Raw genomic sequence first — 15511 nt, 5'->3', positions numbered from 1 at the left:
TGACAGGTTTGTCTTTGGGGAGGCTGTCAAACTGAGTGGGATGGCCTACTCGCCACCAGTTGCAGAGGTACACAAAGAATGGGCAAACCAAGAGTATGGAGAGTTTGACCCACTTGCTGGATATCGTAAAGCACAAATAGACATAGATACCCAAAAAGAGCCAAGGGTTACTCTAGAAAACAATCTTACTGATTGAACAAGCAGAATTGCCAAACATTTCCCCTGTTGACGCAAATTCTTAACCTTTTGGACAAAGGGCACGAATATACCTATTTTGCCATAAGGGAGATGAAAGGGTCAATGGCAGAGATGTTGGGGAAATTAAACAAGTTAGAGGGTTTCATGTTGGCACACAAAGCTTTCGGAAAGCCCCAGCCGAACAAAACACAGTACATGCATATTAATTGCCAAAACCCACCTTGCTTTTTCCATCCGCAGGTCAATATAAAAACGCAAGAAACATAAACTACAAACAAAAAGGACAGAAAGAAGAGAAGCCTAACACAGTGCAGGTTCAAATGTTGGGTAAAACTGACGCATATATTCCCTCACAGGATGAGATTGATAAAATTGAGTTAATTAAAAGTAGCAAAGGTACACCATGACAGACTTTTAGTATTGGAAAGTCGTTTGATCAAAGAGAATGAGGTAAACTGTGATGTTAGAGTACCCCACAAGGTTGAGCTGTCAAACGTCGAGAAGGTTGTAGTTCCGTGTGAGACACCTGATAGTCCCTCCGTCTTGACCGAAATTCTAGAGCAACAAGAATGGGCTAAGAAGGAGGAGGCTATTGCTAATGGAGAAGAAATCATGACGAAGGGTAATCAGGAATGGACTTTTTTTTATGTCTCTCAAAGCTAAAATATTGCAGCTAAGGTCAAAAAACGACAGCAGAAAGTACTTATACGTAATACTAGCATCATGCCTGGCAAAATGTCAAATAGAAAGGTGCAGCAAAGTAGTTCAACTGACTCTAATTCAAATAGAACTGAACAATGCTGCTTCACACCTGGTACATGAGCCAGGACTAGACTTAAATCATTTGGATGATGAATTCAGGGCCCATTTGCAAATGGATATGCAGGACTCTCAGACGGAACCTAGTAACGTCCAGTAAATGGGTATGCAGGACTCTCAGACGGAACCTAGTAACGTCCAGCAAATGGATATGCAGGACTCTCAGACGGAACTTGGTAACGTCCAGCAAATGGATATGCAGGACTCTCAGACGGAACTTAGTAACGTCCAGCAAATGAATATGCAGGACTCTCAGACAGAACCTAGTAACGTCCAGCAAATGGGTATGCAGGACTCTCAGACGGAACCTAGTAACGTCCAGAAAATGGATATGCAGGACTCTCAGACGGAACTTGGTAACATCCAGCAAATGGATATGCAGGACTCTCAGACGGAACTTAGTAACGTCCAGCAAATGGATATGCAGGACTCTCAGACAGAACCTAGTAACGTCCAGCAAATGGATATGCAGGACTCTCAGACGGAACCTAGTAACGATACACAAACACTACATAAGTCGCAATCGCCTCAAAAGGCCCAATCTGTAACTAAATCCATAGTTGACACGAAAGGGGGATCCTGGGCTACTACTTCGGGTGGTGTTAACACGCAAGGGAGTAATATGAAACAATCTAACTTGGCAGCTTTCTACCAAGCAACTAAAAATAAAAAAACTTTCAGAACAGATAAGTTGTGATGGAGAGCACGCCAAAACAATAACCTTGTCAGGACCACCAGTATCAACAAAAGTAAAACCTTCTTATATATCTTTGAAGCATAGCAATCCAAGTAATGGAAACCGTGTAAAGGCGAATATGAATAGTGTTAATCACACATGTACATCAGGTTTGAAAGCAAATGTAGGGGAACTATTTGCCTCAAACAAAAGTGAAAATAACACTCAATTTGAGGATTCTCAGGAGGATATAACCTGAAATGGTGAGCGATCAGACATAGAAGGAACTAAGGATGGCACTCTACATCATCCACTCCCTGGTGTTGAACTCATTAAGACACAAGATGATATCCCAAAAGAAATGCAAATGTGTATTGGGTGGAGTAGTGATGTCTCGATGCATGGAAAAGATAGAATCAACCGTACATACCTGCTGAATGTCTTTCAACAAATACCAACTTTGCGGAATTTAAATACACATGACATTGAATGGATAAAATTGCCTCATATTCATAACAACAGGATGCTATGTAAAGTCCAATCCCTCCTGATTTCCAAAATGTTATGGGAACAAAGAGATAATTTTAACTTGTTGGGTAATGAACTACACTTCTTTGAAAGTATGCGAGAAGCAACCAGAGAAACAGAGAAAATGACATGTAGTATGACCCCCAGGTACACAAGTGGGTGCAGATGTAGTTCTGACCCAAAACTTGCTTAACCAGCTAACTTCGGTAGTTAATGTTTTAAAGGGGTTGGCAAGATTTGAACCACTCTTGAAGGATGTGAATTCCCTCCATACCAATCAGAATCATTCATAATTTTCAGAGATTTCAATTTGTATTGCTGTGGATTTAACAACTTGGAGAAATAATATAAAACAAATCCTGCATTTAATAATTCCAATTAATAATCTTAGTACAGGAAATGATGGCTGTAAAACATATTCATTTGGATGGTTTAACTTCATTTAGTCACCCAGCTAGACGTGGTGAGTTTGGATGACCGGCAGGAGGTCTTCAGACCATAGTGTACCACAGTTTATAAATGGTATCCAAATACATTTTTTCGTCCAATGAAATACTCATCATTGAAGTAATAGCCGAACACAGCTGTATTTTGATTATTAACTTGTATTGCAATCCTAAACTGCGGTCCCAGTTAAGTATGTTAATGGAATTTGATGCACTCTTACATAAAGCTCTACTTCGAAATGTAGAATACGAGGTAATCGTGGGTGGTGATTTCAGTTCTATCCTAAAGGAGTGTCCTTTATATAAAAGGGCATCCCCGAAACAGCCCTACAATGTCCTGGTTTATGAAAGAGGGCAAAGATGGATGAAGTTTCTAGTAAACTGGAACATTCATACAATCCATCATGCCCAGATGCAGCTTGATTTTACTTGGATAAGAGGGGACTCACGGTCTTTGACTATATTGCGGTATCAGAAAATCTACTCAAAATGTGTAGACCTATTTTGGTAACCAATATGGGCCTCAGTGATCATATGATGCTGAAGCTCAGTTTGCACATTCCAGTAGAAGTCTTTACGAAATCTAGGCAATTGACACTACTTGAAGTAGATCAGTATCCAAAGTCAATAGATGGAACCCAAAACTGTGTAGACAATTGTCATTTCGGGTACACCGAGACATGTGGAGTAGAGGTATCAGTGCAACGTCTATTTGGACTAAACATAATATTGTAGCTTACAATATCGCTGTGGTAAAACATCATCTGTACGAGCTTGCCCACGCGCAACAGAGCGGACTAATCAAGCTAAATCCCAAAAGATATAGTACAGAGATTGCAGCACTAAAGAGTGCACGGAACAGGGAGAAGTGCAACAAAGGTGACATCTGATAACAGCATATTCCACATGATAAAAAAGCATATTCAAGCTTGCTATAGATATGCAGTTAAAAAGCTGAAGAGGGCAAGTCATTTGGCAGACAATCAAAAAATTATTGGGCTTTTGTGTACGTGTAAAACTAAAGATGTTTGGGCCATACGTTGCTCTCCTGGGAGATCAGACTACACTGAATTTGACTTATCAATTACGGGTAAGGAGTGGAGAATATATATATATTAAAGCTAGATATGCGCTACCCACAAGATTTCTCCCTGTTGACATTAATTCTCTCATTACAAAGATACCCAGGGAATGCCCATGGCAATTGGAGGATGTGAGATGGCCTATTAATAAATTAACCTACTCAAAGACTGCTGGGCCTGTTGACCTTCCGCCATGTCTCCTAAAAGATGATCCGTACTTCTGGGACAAAATAATCAAACTCAGTTTTGATCTGGTATTTGAAACTAGAATTATTCCTCCTTCTTGGCTTACCACAATTATTGTCCCTATCCATAAAAAGGCCCAATTGATGACCCAGGTAATTTTCACCCAATTTCATTAATTGATGTGCCTGCCAAGGTACTTGCAACTCTGATATTAAGGGAATTGGAGAAGTGGGTAGCTGACAACAATGTTCTTTCAAGATTCCAGGTGGGATTTAGGAAGGCCATGGGCATCACTCTCAACGCTACGATCCTAGCCCATTTGTTGGAAACCTCTAATCTTACTGGCTCAGGTGCCATCTACATGGCATAATTAGATCTGTCTGCAGCCTTTGATAGCGTAATTAGAGCTTGGCTATGGAGTAAGTTGATTCAATATGGCCTTCCAGAACATCTTGGGGGGAATATAGGGTTACTTCATAACAACACGTCCTACAGGGTTCGTATAAATCGAGGTGGGTTTATAGCTGATCCAATTGACACAGAAATAGGAGTCAAGCAAGGTTGTCAATTGGCAGCTATTCTATTCAACTTATACATATTTGACATTGATAAGATATGGGACAACTTGGATATATTTCCAGTCAAGTTGGGTGACGCCAGAATTAACTGGTTGGCATTTGCGGACAACATTATTTTGTTTGACCGGACTCCTTATGGTCTCCAAGGAAAATTTAATTTGTTTTCTGCTTATGCTTAAATAAAAAACTTGGCTACCAACCCTTGTAAATCTAAGATAATTGTATTTGCTAACAGAAAGAAAGTGTGTAGATTTGCATGGAAGATGGATGGAGCCAGAATTCAACATGTTTTGGCAACTAGATATTTGGGTTATAATCTTTGTGATTCCAATTCCCTGGCTATGTAGAACAACACACTAAAGTTAAAAGTAGTCCACCTTATTTCACAAATGAAAATTATATATCACAGGTGCTCAAAATTTTCATTACTGCCAACCATTGAGTTTTATACCTTAAAAGTTGAACCAATCATTTTGTATGGATTGGACCTCTGCATACTTGACTTGACGAAAATCCTTAATAAACTACAAGGAAAGATCTGGAAAGTGGTTATGGGATTTCTGAAATCATTGCCTAATTCATTGATTCTTCAAGAATTGGGACTCAATACCCTTGCTGCTAAATTTTACTGGAGAATGATGATGAATTACGGTAAAATATTGTATCCTCCACCAAATTCGTTTGACGAAGATTTTCGAAAAATGGTAATGAATGCCCATATTGGGTCAATTAAGAGATATGTTAAGAAGATTCAAGCGATGTTACATTTAATTGCTATGGATCAAAAAGAATTGTATGAGCGTCTTGGTGTGGTAAAAAACATTTTTTTCAAATAGATTGGGCAAATATCATTGATCTGAATGCTAAGTTCAAATCCTATGACGAGCAATCCTGCTTTAGCCACAAACAGCACCCACGGCTTCAATACCTGGTAACATTTCCTTGTAATAAAGCAAGGAGAGTGTATTTGAAACTCAAGCTCAATATTTTTCATACAAAATAAAAGATGAAATATTGGGATTTGAACAAAAAAGGGACTGACAATGTTGGTTGTAGATTTTGCACACATGAAGAAAGCTGCGAGACATCTGTTGATACACTGTATGTATTTTGAAAGCCTGAATTACTTTAATGCAGATCTGGCACTCTCACAAGATCTTTTGTGATCACAATGTATGTTGTGCCTCAAGACAGTCGCTGGTACTGGCCTTAACCCGCTTCCTAAAAATAATTCAGGTTCAATTATGTGAAAAGGAACAAGTTGTGCCTGTAAGTATCAAGACGTAGTGGGATTTATTAAGATATTCCGAAAGTGTAACAAATGATTTTTACCTCATGAGTTTTTTTTTAGTATACTGAGTTTTTAATTGTATGTTATGTTATGTGCTGTGTGTTATATGAGATGTAAATAAGTTGTTCTTTGTAGTTATTTTACTTATGTTTTAATATTTGTAAAGGAACTTTGTGCCAAATTAAAATAAATAAGTAATAATAAAAAGAATTCCATTCATTCATCCAATCTGATGATCAGAGCTCTTTGGCCACTTGATTGGCTGAATTGTGGAGAATATTCGGCCGCCTCTTGGGGCGGTCCTGGGGACTCACATTGAGAGCCTAAAAGCTTTTATTAAGTATTAATTTAGGCGAACCGCTCCCCTGATGGCTGCCTTTCTTTGTTGTGCTGTGCAGAGGACAATGAACATGTCCCTTAATAACCTGCACGCCACGTTCCATCAGCAGGACTTCATCTAGGGTTTTGCCACAAAACTTTGTATTTGATACTTTTGCAGGTCTCAGGAGGAGCTACCAGATATGGTTACTCATTGGGTGCACTAACTCCTATAGAAAACTTTATTTAGCTCATTTTACTAACCTATCCCGTCCCACGTTACGTTTTCTGAATTTAACTGCATTTTATGATGTAACTAGTGAAGAAAACCAGCTGGCAATCGCCTAGACACAGAGTGTGCGTGGAGATGTTGTGTTGTTCATGCTGCAATCCCTGTCATTTGAATGCGTAACAAAGACAGTTGAACTTTGCTCTATGGCTGGGCCTTCCATTCTTGGTGCAGGGGATTTCCAGGACCCAGTTCCTCTCGCCTGTACATCGAGAGGCTGCCAATAGTCCCCTGGCCGCTTTTACAGTACAGCAAAATCAAGGCACGTCAGGCATTCTGATATCCTAAAAAGCTGAAATTTTGATGTGCCTTGTGGCCACTTCAAGAAGAAAGACAGAGGCTAACCAAAATAAATTAAACTTTACTGTGATACGGCCTCCAGAGCCACTATCCTCTGGTACTGCTTCCGCCCTCAGAATTTCATCCAGATGAAAAGAGCTACCTGGCCATGCAACTCCAGAAGTGCCATCTAGGAATAGTGATTGGGAATATGCTGGTAAGTGACTGCTGTGTGGGGGATTGCCGCTGATTATGTAATATGATTCCGTACCCAGATATGTGCTTTGCAGGCCCACAGGGATGAGGTACCCAAGACCATCAGAACCTTCCCTCGGCACAGAGCTTGCTTACACAGTGCAAGTGGCCACATGCCACCAATGCTAGTCCTTCTTGACATTTCACACAGTGAATTTGCGCTGTCAGCTGAAACATGACCCATGCTTATCTGGTCACATATGTACCCTTCATGTGCTTTGCAAGGCTTCTTGTGGTGGGGTGCAGTAGTGGGAAAAGTGAACCTAAACGTTTGATTCCACCTAGCACGCAATAATTCAATTCAAATCCACTCCATGAAAACAGGATTATTGGTGTAACATCCATTGCAGTTGTGTATTTAATTGTTTAACCTTTACAAAAGAGTGAGAAAAACAAATCATTATATATATATATATATATATATATATATATATATATATATACCATGCTGCGAATACCTGGATGCAACATGTCTGGCCCTGGAGATTTTGCCCGGTTTGTGACGCGTTGGGCTTTTCTTCTTCTATGAAAACTTAGGAACAGTGTGGATGGATTGAGACTCATCCCGCCACATGATAAAAAAGAGGTGATAAAGGACCTTCACTGAACACTAAAGCTGAATAAACATGATCACGGGTTCATGCAAAACCCCAGTGTTATCTGAAAGGATTCATAAAGTTACCCAGTTTTACACTGTATCCTCAAGGACATCCAATTGATGTATGAACACAAAAAGCAGTCTATAGATCTGTTTACATTTTTAGATTTCAGCTTCTGTGAAAACTGTAATTCATGTTTTTGGTTGGTGTGGAATGATTTCCAAAACCTGGGAACAGAGTTGTTCTACTTAACCGTTTATTGGCTTTTAATACCAATCTGCAGGGGATTTGGGCAGTTTGTAAGATCGGGTCAGATATCTGGTAGTTGCATGTATACCGACATGGCTTGAATGTGAAGGTCATTCCTGTTGGTAGATAACAACATGGGGTGGAGGGGGTCTCTCCTGCTAATGATTCTTGGTCCATTTTCCCTACTTTTTCGGACCACGATACACTAGGGGCCATTCAGCATCTGAAATCAGCTTCCCCTGCAGATGCCATCCTCCGGCTCTCCTGAAGGAAGCCTCGGGTGATCTGATTTCTCACATTACTGTAGCAGTAAACGCTTCATTCACTAGGAGGTTATCAAGCCTTAACTGAAGCACGCCCTGGTGATACCTCTGTTAAAGAAGCCCTCAGTGGACCCTGAGGTGCTGGCTAACTATCGGCCTATTTACCTTTTGCCCTTCTTGATGAAGGTTCTTGAAGCTCTGGTGTATCCTCTGTTGTCTACTTTTCTGGAATCTTCTCAGTATTTTGACTTGTTTCAGTCTGGGTTTTGGCCATGGAGGGGCACCAAATCTGTCCGGTACTCAGTGTTGGATGACCTTGTCCACTTGGTGGATCAGGGTGGTGTCGGGGCAGTCTTATTGTTAGATCTTTCAGCTGCGTTCGACACGGTTGACCATCCCACCCTGATCTCCCGCATTTCTGCAGCTGGTCTGTTTGGCCAAGTGCTGCACTGGTTCAAGGCCCTCCTGGCCAATCGTTCCCAGATGGTCTGTCTTCCCCTTCTTCGCTCTAGCCCTGTTTCACTTTCCTGTGGCGTCCCTCAGGGATCTGCCCTGTCTCCCATTTTGTTTAACGTTAATATTAGGCCTCTTTTGATTCTTATTTTGTCCCATGGTTTTCTTTACTATTCATACGCTGACGATACACAAATTCTGGTGCGCATGGATCTGTCCCAATCTGATACAGCAATCTGGCTTAGGAAATGTCTTGAGGATTTGGGGGCCTGAATGGCAATAAATTGGCTAAAACTAAACGACAATAAGACAGAGGTTTGGGCTTTGGCAAAAGTTATCCTCTTCTTTTCTGGACTGCTGACATTTGGCCTACATCTCTTGGTCCTCTTCCCATGCCTGTTTCGTCGGTCAGGAATTTGAGGGTTAAAATGTCCTCCTCCCTTGCTATGGATGAGCAGGTTGCAGCGGTTTGTAAGACTGGCCATTTCAAGCTCCTTACTCTTCGAAAAGTCCTCCCCTTTTGTTGTAGCTAAGTGGCAGGCCCCAGTTGTGGATACGCTTGTTCTAAGCGTGTTAGATTATTGTAATTTCCTCTATCTAGCACAGCCTTATTATCTTATCAATCAGCTCCAGCTATTAGAGAATGCCACAACCAGGTCCATTCTTCACCCTCCGTTTGGAGCCCACATGTCTCCACTGATGAGACCGCTCCATTGGCTTCCTAGTGATACTCAGATTCTCTACAAGTCCATGTGTATTGTTCACTGTGCCTTTTATGGCCTTGCGGCAGAATATCTACAGGCTACATTTTTACACTACGTCCCCACTCGTTGTCTTTGCTCCCACTCCACTCTTCTTGTATTGGTCCCTCGGATCAGACTGTCATGGATGGGTGGACGCGCCTTCTCGGCGGTGGTTGCTAAGACTTGGGGCCTCATCACGAGTTGGGCGGTAATGCTGGCGCTATTATCGCTGGTGCTATTACCGCCGGCGCTATTAGCCCTACCACCAAACCCCCGACGCTTTTAGCACCGGATCACGAGTTTGGCGGAACAGTTTGTGCCCATTCCCCATTGGGCCCATTCGGGAATTCCTCATTCCCCATTGGGCCCAATGGGGAAAATTTGCGCTATTACCGCCGGAGGATTTCCCGCCGGCGGTAATAGTACCGAAAATTGGCTCTGAGTCCAAGGCCGTGATCTGGCGGACCATTAAATGCAGCGGTAATAGCGCTACCGCTGCATTTAAGGGTTACCGCCAGACTCGTGATGAGGCCCTTGGAATGATCTCCCCCTCGCAGTATGCAGTAATAAAATAGCGGCAAAAATATCGCCTTTAGAAAAAATCACGGCAAAAATGCAGTGGTTTGACCCTGTAAAGGTGTACCCAATTATACCGTTTAAGGGGAGCAGGGGTTGCGGGAGTGTCCCCTGCTCCCCTTAAATGGTATAATGGGTCTGGGGGTTGCAGGGGTGTTCCCCACATCCTTTACATGGATTGATGTGGCAAAACCACAGCGTTTTTGCAGCAATTTTTTATGTAAACGGCCATTTTTGCCACGATTTTAACAGATGGAACCCCCTCGTCTTACGTGAGACTGTTGATCATCGCCGGTCATTGAAAACCTTTTTTTTCTAAATTCTGGTATATATACTCCCGTTCCCGCCTCCACCTGTCTGCTCCAGACGTCTCACTCTCACCCAAATCCCACTCCTCCTCACCTGAATCTTCAGATGACAACTTCTTCCTTTGTCCCTTCTTCTTTTGTGGCCTTTTTTATGAGAAGAGGTATGGCCGTCCTCGGATGGAGGCCACCCCGACACCCTAGGTGGACAGGGATACAGGGGACCCCCTCCCGAGAAAGCAAGTGAGAGGAAAAAAGCAGATGCTCAAAAAAACCTCTCTTGTCAGCTCCAGTCCAGACATCTGTTGATGGAGTTGGAACACAGAATCCCTTGTAGAGCACAGTGGATAATATGGACAGAGTCTGATGGTATAGTCTCTTATAACTGTAGTTCAGGTATGGAGTTAAATTCCGTGGAAGAATGAAATCCGGGGTGGAGCCACAGAGGAAGAGTCCAGCGAAAAAATAGGTAACCTGAAGCAGAAGGCAGCAATACCGACAGAGAGCGGAAGCGACAGGTAGGAACGAATAGGGTAAAAGATAAGAAAACACAAGCGGAAACGTGGAAGGATCCCGAGGGATAGCAGAGGAAACAGGCAGAAAAAGTTAGAAAAGTCACCAGGCCAGCACGGAAATAACAGAGGAAGAGGAAAAACGAGAAAATAAGGCAAAGGCGGAGGAGGAAAGAAAGAATATCGATACCCGTACTGGAGGAAATGGGCAGCGGTAAGCAGAAACCAGGAAGGGCACTGCAGGAACAGACACGGAAAGGGAAAAAAAAGGAAGGCAGAGAGATCGGGACGGGACCCGAAGGAGGGCAGAATCAATTACGATACCAACAGGGAAGCGCGCAGGCACCCGGAGCGAGAAGCGATGGGTTGCAACGCAACAAACAGGATGAGAGGCGTGGTTAAGAGCAGAAGCAAAACAACAGGGAGAAAAAGACTAGACCGAGAAGCACGGAAGTGGAAAAAGACAAAATGGCACATCTTAATGGTGAGGAAGTCGCCATCTACCCCACAAGCGCCATGAAGGAAGAAGCGAAAGACGCATGACGCCAGCGCCTTGATGCCCTTGGGTGAACGTGCGCTTAACAAATTCAGATAACATAACATAAGATGGATCATCTTTTATAGAATTGGAACTGAATGAACAGGGGGCCTGGTTGTCACTGACCAATGGCATAGAAATGTAAGTGCATATTTTAGATAAACTGAACACAAGGAGACAGTATCTGGCAAGTGAATGGTTCAATCGTCTTCCACACTCTGTGTCTGTAATTTATTCTCGTTAGCAGTGGTGCAGCAAAGATATGTTCTGCCTTGGCCTTAGTTATCAACCACTGTTTGCACAGTGTACCAGAGGGGAAGTGAGGAAGGCATGGCTTCATCTTTTGCTCCTCTCCTCCTTCCGTCCCATATGAAGCTCTCACACTGTCACCATCTCTTAATGCATCACAGCGTAATGTTTCACACCAAAAGGGGCGTTCTCATGACAGAGTGGCACATCTTCTGATTGGCAACACATAGCTTGCTCAGTTTGCACAGCTTCACAGTTTACAGGAACTGGTGTGGCCGTGGTGAAACTCCCACATACTATACAGAGCTGGACGCCTCTATCCCCTGTGTGTTTGGGAGTCTCAGCCATGTTAAGAATAACTTGAGGTACTCGCGTCAATCAAGCCCCTCCCACAATTGATCGCTACGTTCTGCACCCTCATGCAGCGCCTGTCACTCAAATTAGTGCCATTGATTCACAGATCTTCCAGACATAATCATGTGTGTTTGTCATGTGTGTCCTTCTTTCACAGCAACGTCTAACTAAATAAAAAGCTCAATTGCAGTTCTAATTCCAATTCTGTTATAATTCAAATGATAGCCTTCTTCTGATTAAAAAGAGGTCTACTGTACACTTATTTAAAAGTATTTATAATCTAGCTCTGATTGCATTTGAATACTACTCTTGTATAGTTTGCCTTACTTATCCAAACGTTTGCTCAAGCTAGCTAGTTCCAGCGGCAATAGCATCAGCAGTTCTGTCAACTGAATGCAATATTTGGAAGAATATTAATACAAAATGTCCACAAAGTTGCATTTATTTACTCATTTAAAAAATGAAACGTTACCTTCCCCTTTTAAGAATTTCTCCATGAAGTGCTCAAAATTTGGTGATGGTATCAATGATTTGCAGATAAATTCAAAGTAGTAAAATGAAACCATAACATCTTTGGGATTTCTGACAATGTAGATCACCTATAATAACACAGATTAGAATGTGAACAAAAGGCAAATATTTCCATTGTTCATTCTTATGACAGTACATTTTTATCCTCCATTTTGAAACCATTTCATTCATATGCCGGCTGATCTGGATTTTCATCACAACAATGTCAAGTAGCATGACCTGAAAATACTGTCAAACATAACCTTCCATTCGTGGTAAATAATGGGCCAATCAAAGTTTAGTTCTGCAAACATTGTGGAGGATCTGTTTGAAAATGTTGCAGGAGAAAGCTGGCAATTGCATCTGATTCACCAAGACTGATGGCACTGTGACCTATGTGTGCACCTCCTCATTGACATTGGAATTCCCACTCTTGAAAGAAGCAACCGCAAATCAGGCACAAAAATACACCCCTAAGCGCGCAGTTTAGAGTTGCCTTCACATACAATGGTAGTGTAGCATCCTCTAAATAAACATGGCTAAAGGGACATTTGCTGAGTATCCCCTCACATGCGTCTATAGACAGTCCACATGAGGTTGTAAACCACCCTTTTCCATCATCCAGACTCTAGAATGTTCTTTCACTGAACCCATGGGGGATTTCCATAAAGGCTTAAAACCTGACCCTCGCTCGACCTACACCGTTCCTACTTCAGTGACAAAAGGCCAACTCGATGGAAGCACCCCTGTAATACTAATACATGTTATAATAATGACAGTGACAATGTCCATATTTGTGAATATGCTCATTTAATCAACTTAAATGCGAACAGGATATTATTCTCTCGACTCTCGACCAAACACATCATGTCTCATTCTGGGCTGGGCACATTCGAGGGGGCATTCTCAACTCAGTTCTGCCTGTGAGGTAACAGGGGCTGGAATGCTCAAAAATGCTAATGTTGCAGCTCTCATTTAACTAGGATAATCCAACAATTGTCGGGACGATGTCTGCCCTGTGGCTGGCTCGCTGTGCAACACTGTGGTGGTGTCAGAGAAGCAGCACAACTGAAGAAGGAAGCAGAACCATAGCAGCACACGTACTAATGATCTCCCCTACTATATCACTATGTCGCTTCTGCAGTAAGTCACTGCAGCTTTGGCACAGTTCTGGAGAGATAGTATGGACCGTGGTGATATGGTGACTGACCACTGGTGAGGCAGTAGAGGCCTTCTGCGTTTATCCCAGCCCTGTGAAGATGTGGGATATGGCATCAAACATATGCGGTTCTGAACATGGCACCAGGATTTTCCCAGCGCACAGTTTTCCTGCACAGAGTGCTGTGATTCTAAGCGTGAATGCACTTTGGATTTATTTTGTTGGACGAGATATGATATGAAATGACATTTATAACGCGCCTATACACAAGTGTTTCAAGGCGCAACGTAGCAAGGGGGGGGGAACAGAAGGAGGACAAAGACAACGATCTTAGTAGGCCAGGTGACATTGAGATCGCACAAGTGCAGGGAAGAGGAGAAACGGAAAAGTGTGGAGGGAAAGGTGGTAGGGACAGTGCAATACATAGGATTGACAGTAATCAATATAAATTTTGCGCCTTGAAACACTTGTGTATAGGCGCGCTATAAATGCCATATCTTACCTTAAATAAGATAAATAAAACAAAAGGTAAAAAGTGTGGCCAGCTTGTGGCAAGTGCAGGGGTAAGTGTAGACATCAAGTGTCAAGAGCTGGTAGGCGACTGTAGGGATACAGAAACAGCCCTCAAGTGGAGGGGTTGCCTGGCAGGCAGTGCAGGTGTCCAACTGGAGGGGTCGGGGGCCTGGGCCCGAGATCAGAGGGTAGCCAGGTGACCAGTGCAGTTTCAGTCAGGAGTTTAGCAGGGGAGAGGAGGAGAGAAAGCAGAAGCAAAGAGGAAGGTCTTGAGGTGCTTCCAAAATCAGAGATGGTTCTCCTCAAGTTTCATGGAGGCAGAGCGGCTGTTCCAGAGGGAGGCCCCAGCCGAAGATAGAGATCTACCACCAACTTGTTGCTTGGGGAAGTGACTGACCCTGAGGGAGTTGGAGACAGATGTGTGAAGAGCTCAAGAAGGGAGATATTTAGAAAGGGAGTTGAAGGTATTGAGGCCCCAGATGGCCTTGTAGACAGTGCATAGGGTTTTGGACTTAGTCTTCGCAGCCACTGGGAGCAAATGCAGCGATTCCAGTCCTGGAGAGATATGATCCCTGGGCATCCCTGGGCTTGAGGCCGAGGACAAGTCTCGCAGTGCTGTTCTGGATGAGTTGCAGAGGGCGGAGAGTAGAATCAGGCAGATTTAGAAAGAGGCTGTTGCAGTAGTCCAGCTATAGACAGTGAGCTACTAGGGGAAGGAGAGGAAAGGAAGAATACCTCTGATGAGGTGCAGCTGATAGTGTGACTTCTTAGAGACGTCAGAGATGTGAGGAGAGAAGGAGAGTGTGGAGTCGATGACCCAGAGGATTGTAGCCTCAGAGGTGGGAGCAGGAAGAGGGCCAAGAGAAGCCGGCCAGAGAGCGACAGGAAAGGAGGGAGCAGGTGTGCCGATGAGGAGAATCTCAGTTTTACTAGCATCAAGGCAGAGATCATTGGCGGCACACCACTCCTGGATAGCAGACAGACAGTCAGAGATGAGAGTGGCAGAAGGGAGCCTGAAAATGAGCTGAGTGTCATCTGCTAGCACTGAAAGTTGGGGCCGAGAGCTGCAATGCGGCAGGCAAGGAGTGCCGGTAATTGGTTGAACAGCCAGGGAGAGAGGTTAGACCCCTGGGGGACACCACAGGTAGAGAAAAAGGTAGCGGAGAGGAAGGACCCAATTTGAACCTGGGTTGCTCGATCAGCGAGGAAAGAGGTCAGCCAGGCCAGGGCTTGATACGTGATACCCAGGTTATCATGGAGACGGTTGAGAAGGATGGCTCCACGTTTCAAAGGCAGAAGAGAGTTCAAGCAAGATGAGGACACAGGGGGTATTGGAATCAAGGTTGGAGAGCAGGTCTTCACAGATGTTCAGGAGAGCAGTTTCTGTGCATCTGGCAGCTCTGAAGCTAGACTGATGGTCATGGAGACAACCAACAGATTGTCCTACTATGCCCTACTATGCTCACCTGGTCATGAAGGAAATGTTGGAAGAATATAAGGTGAGGCTGCCACACAATGACATTTTGCACGTTTAGGTCTTCCT

General features: G+C 43.4%; 1 protein-coding gene across 1 annotated transcript in view; it reads right to left on the bottom strand.

The window, feature by feature from the left end:
- Nucleotides 1-15511, bottom strand: part of LOC138566162 (amine sulfotransferase-like) — a 624857-nt gene that overhangs the window by 131435 nt on the left and 477911 nt on the right. The window contains exon 5 of the mRNA XM_069643192.1: nt 12259-12385. Coding sequence (XP_069499293.1) covers nt 12259-12385 — 127 coding nt within the window. The remainder of the gene's footprint in view (nt 1-12258; nt 12386-15511) is intronic.

This window comes from Ambystoma mexicanum, chromosome 2p (genome assembly GCF_040938575.1).
Source record: "Ambystoma mexicanum isolate Mex_15411 chromosome 2p, UKY_AmexF1_1, whole genome shotgun sequence".
NCBI classification, from domain to species: domain Eukaryota; kingdom Metazoa; phylum Chordata; class Amphibia; order Caudata; family Ambystomatidae; genus Ambystoma; species Ambystoma mexicanum.
The sequence above is the reverse complement of the archived record's forward strand: the minus strand, read 5'-3'. Positions and strand labels throughout refer to the sequence as shown.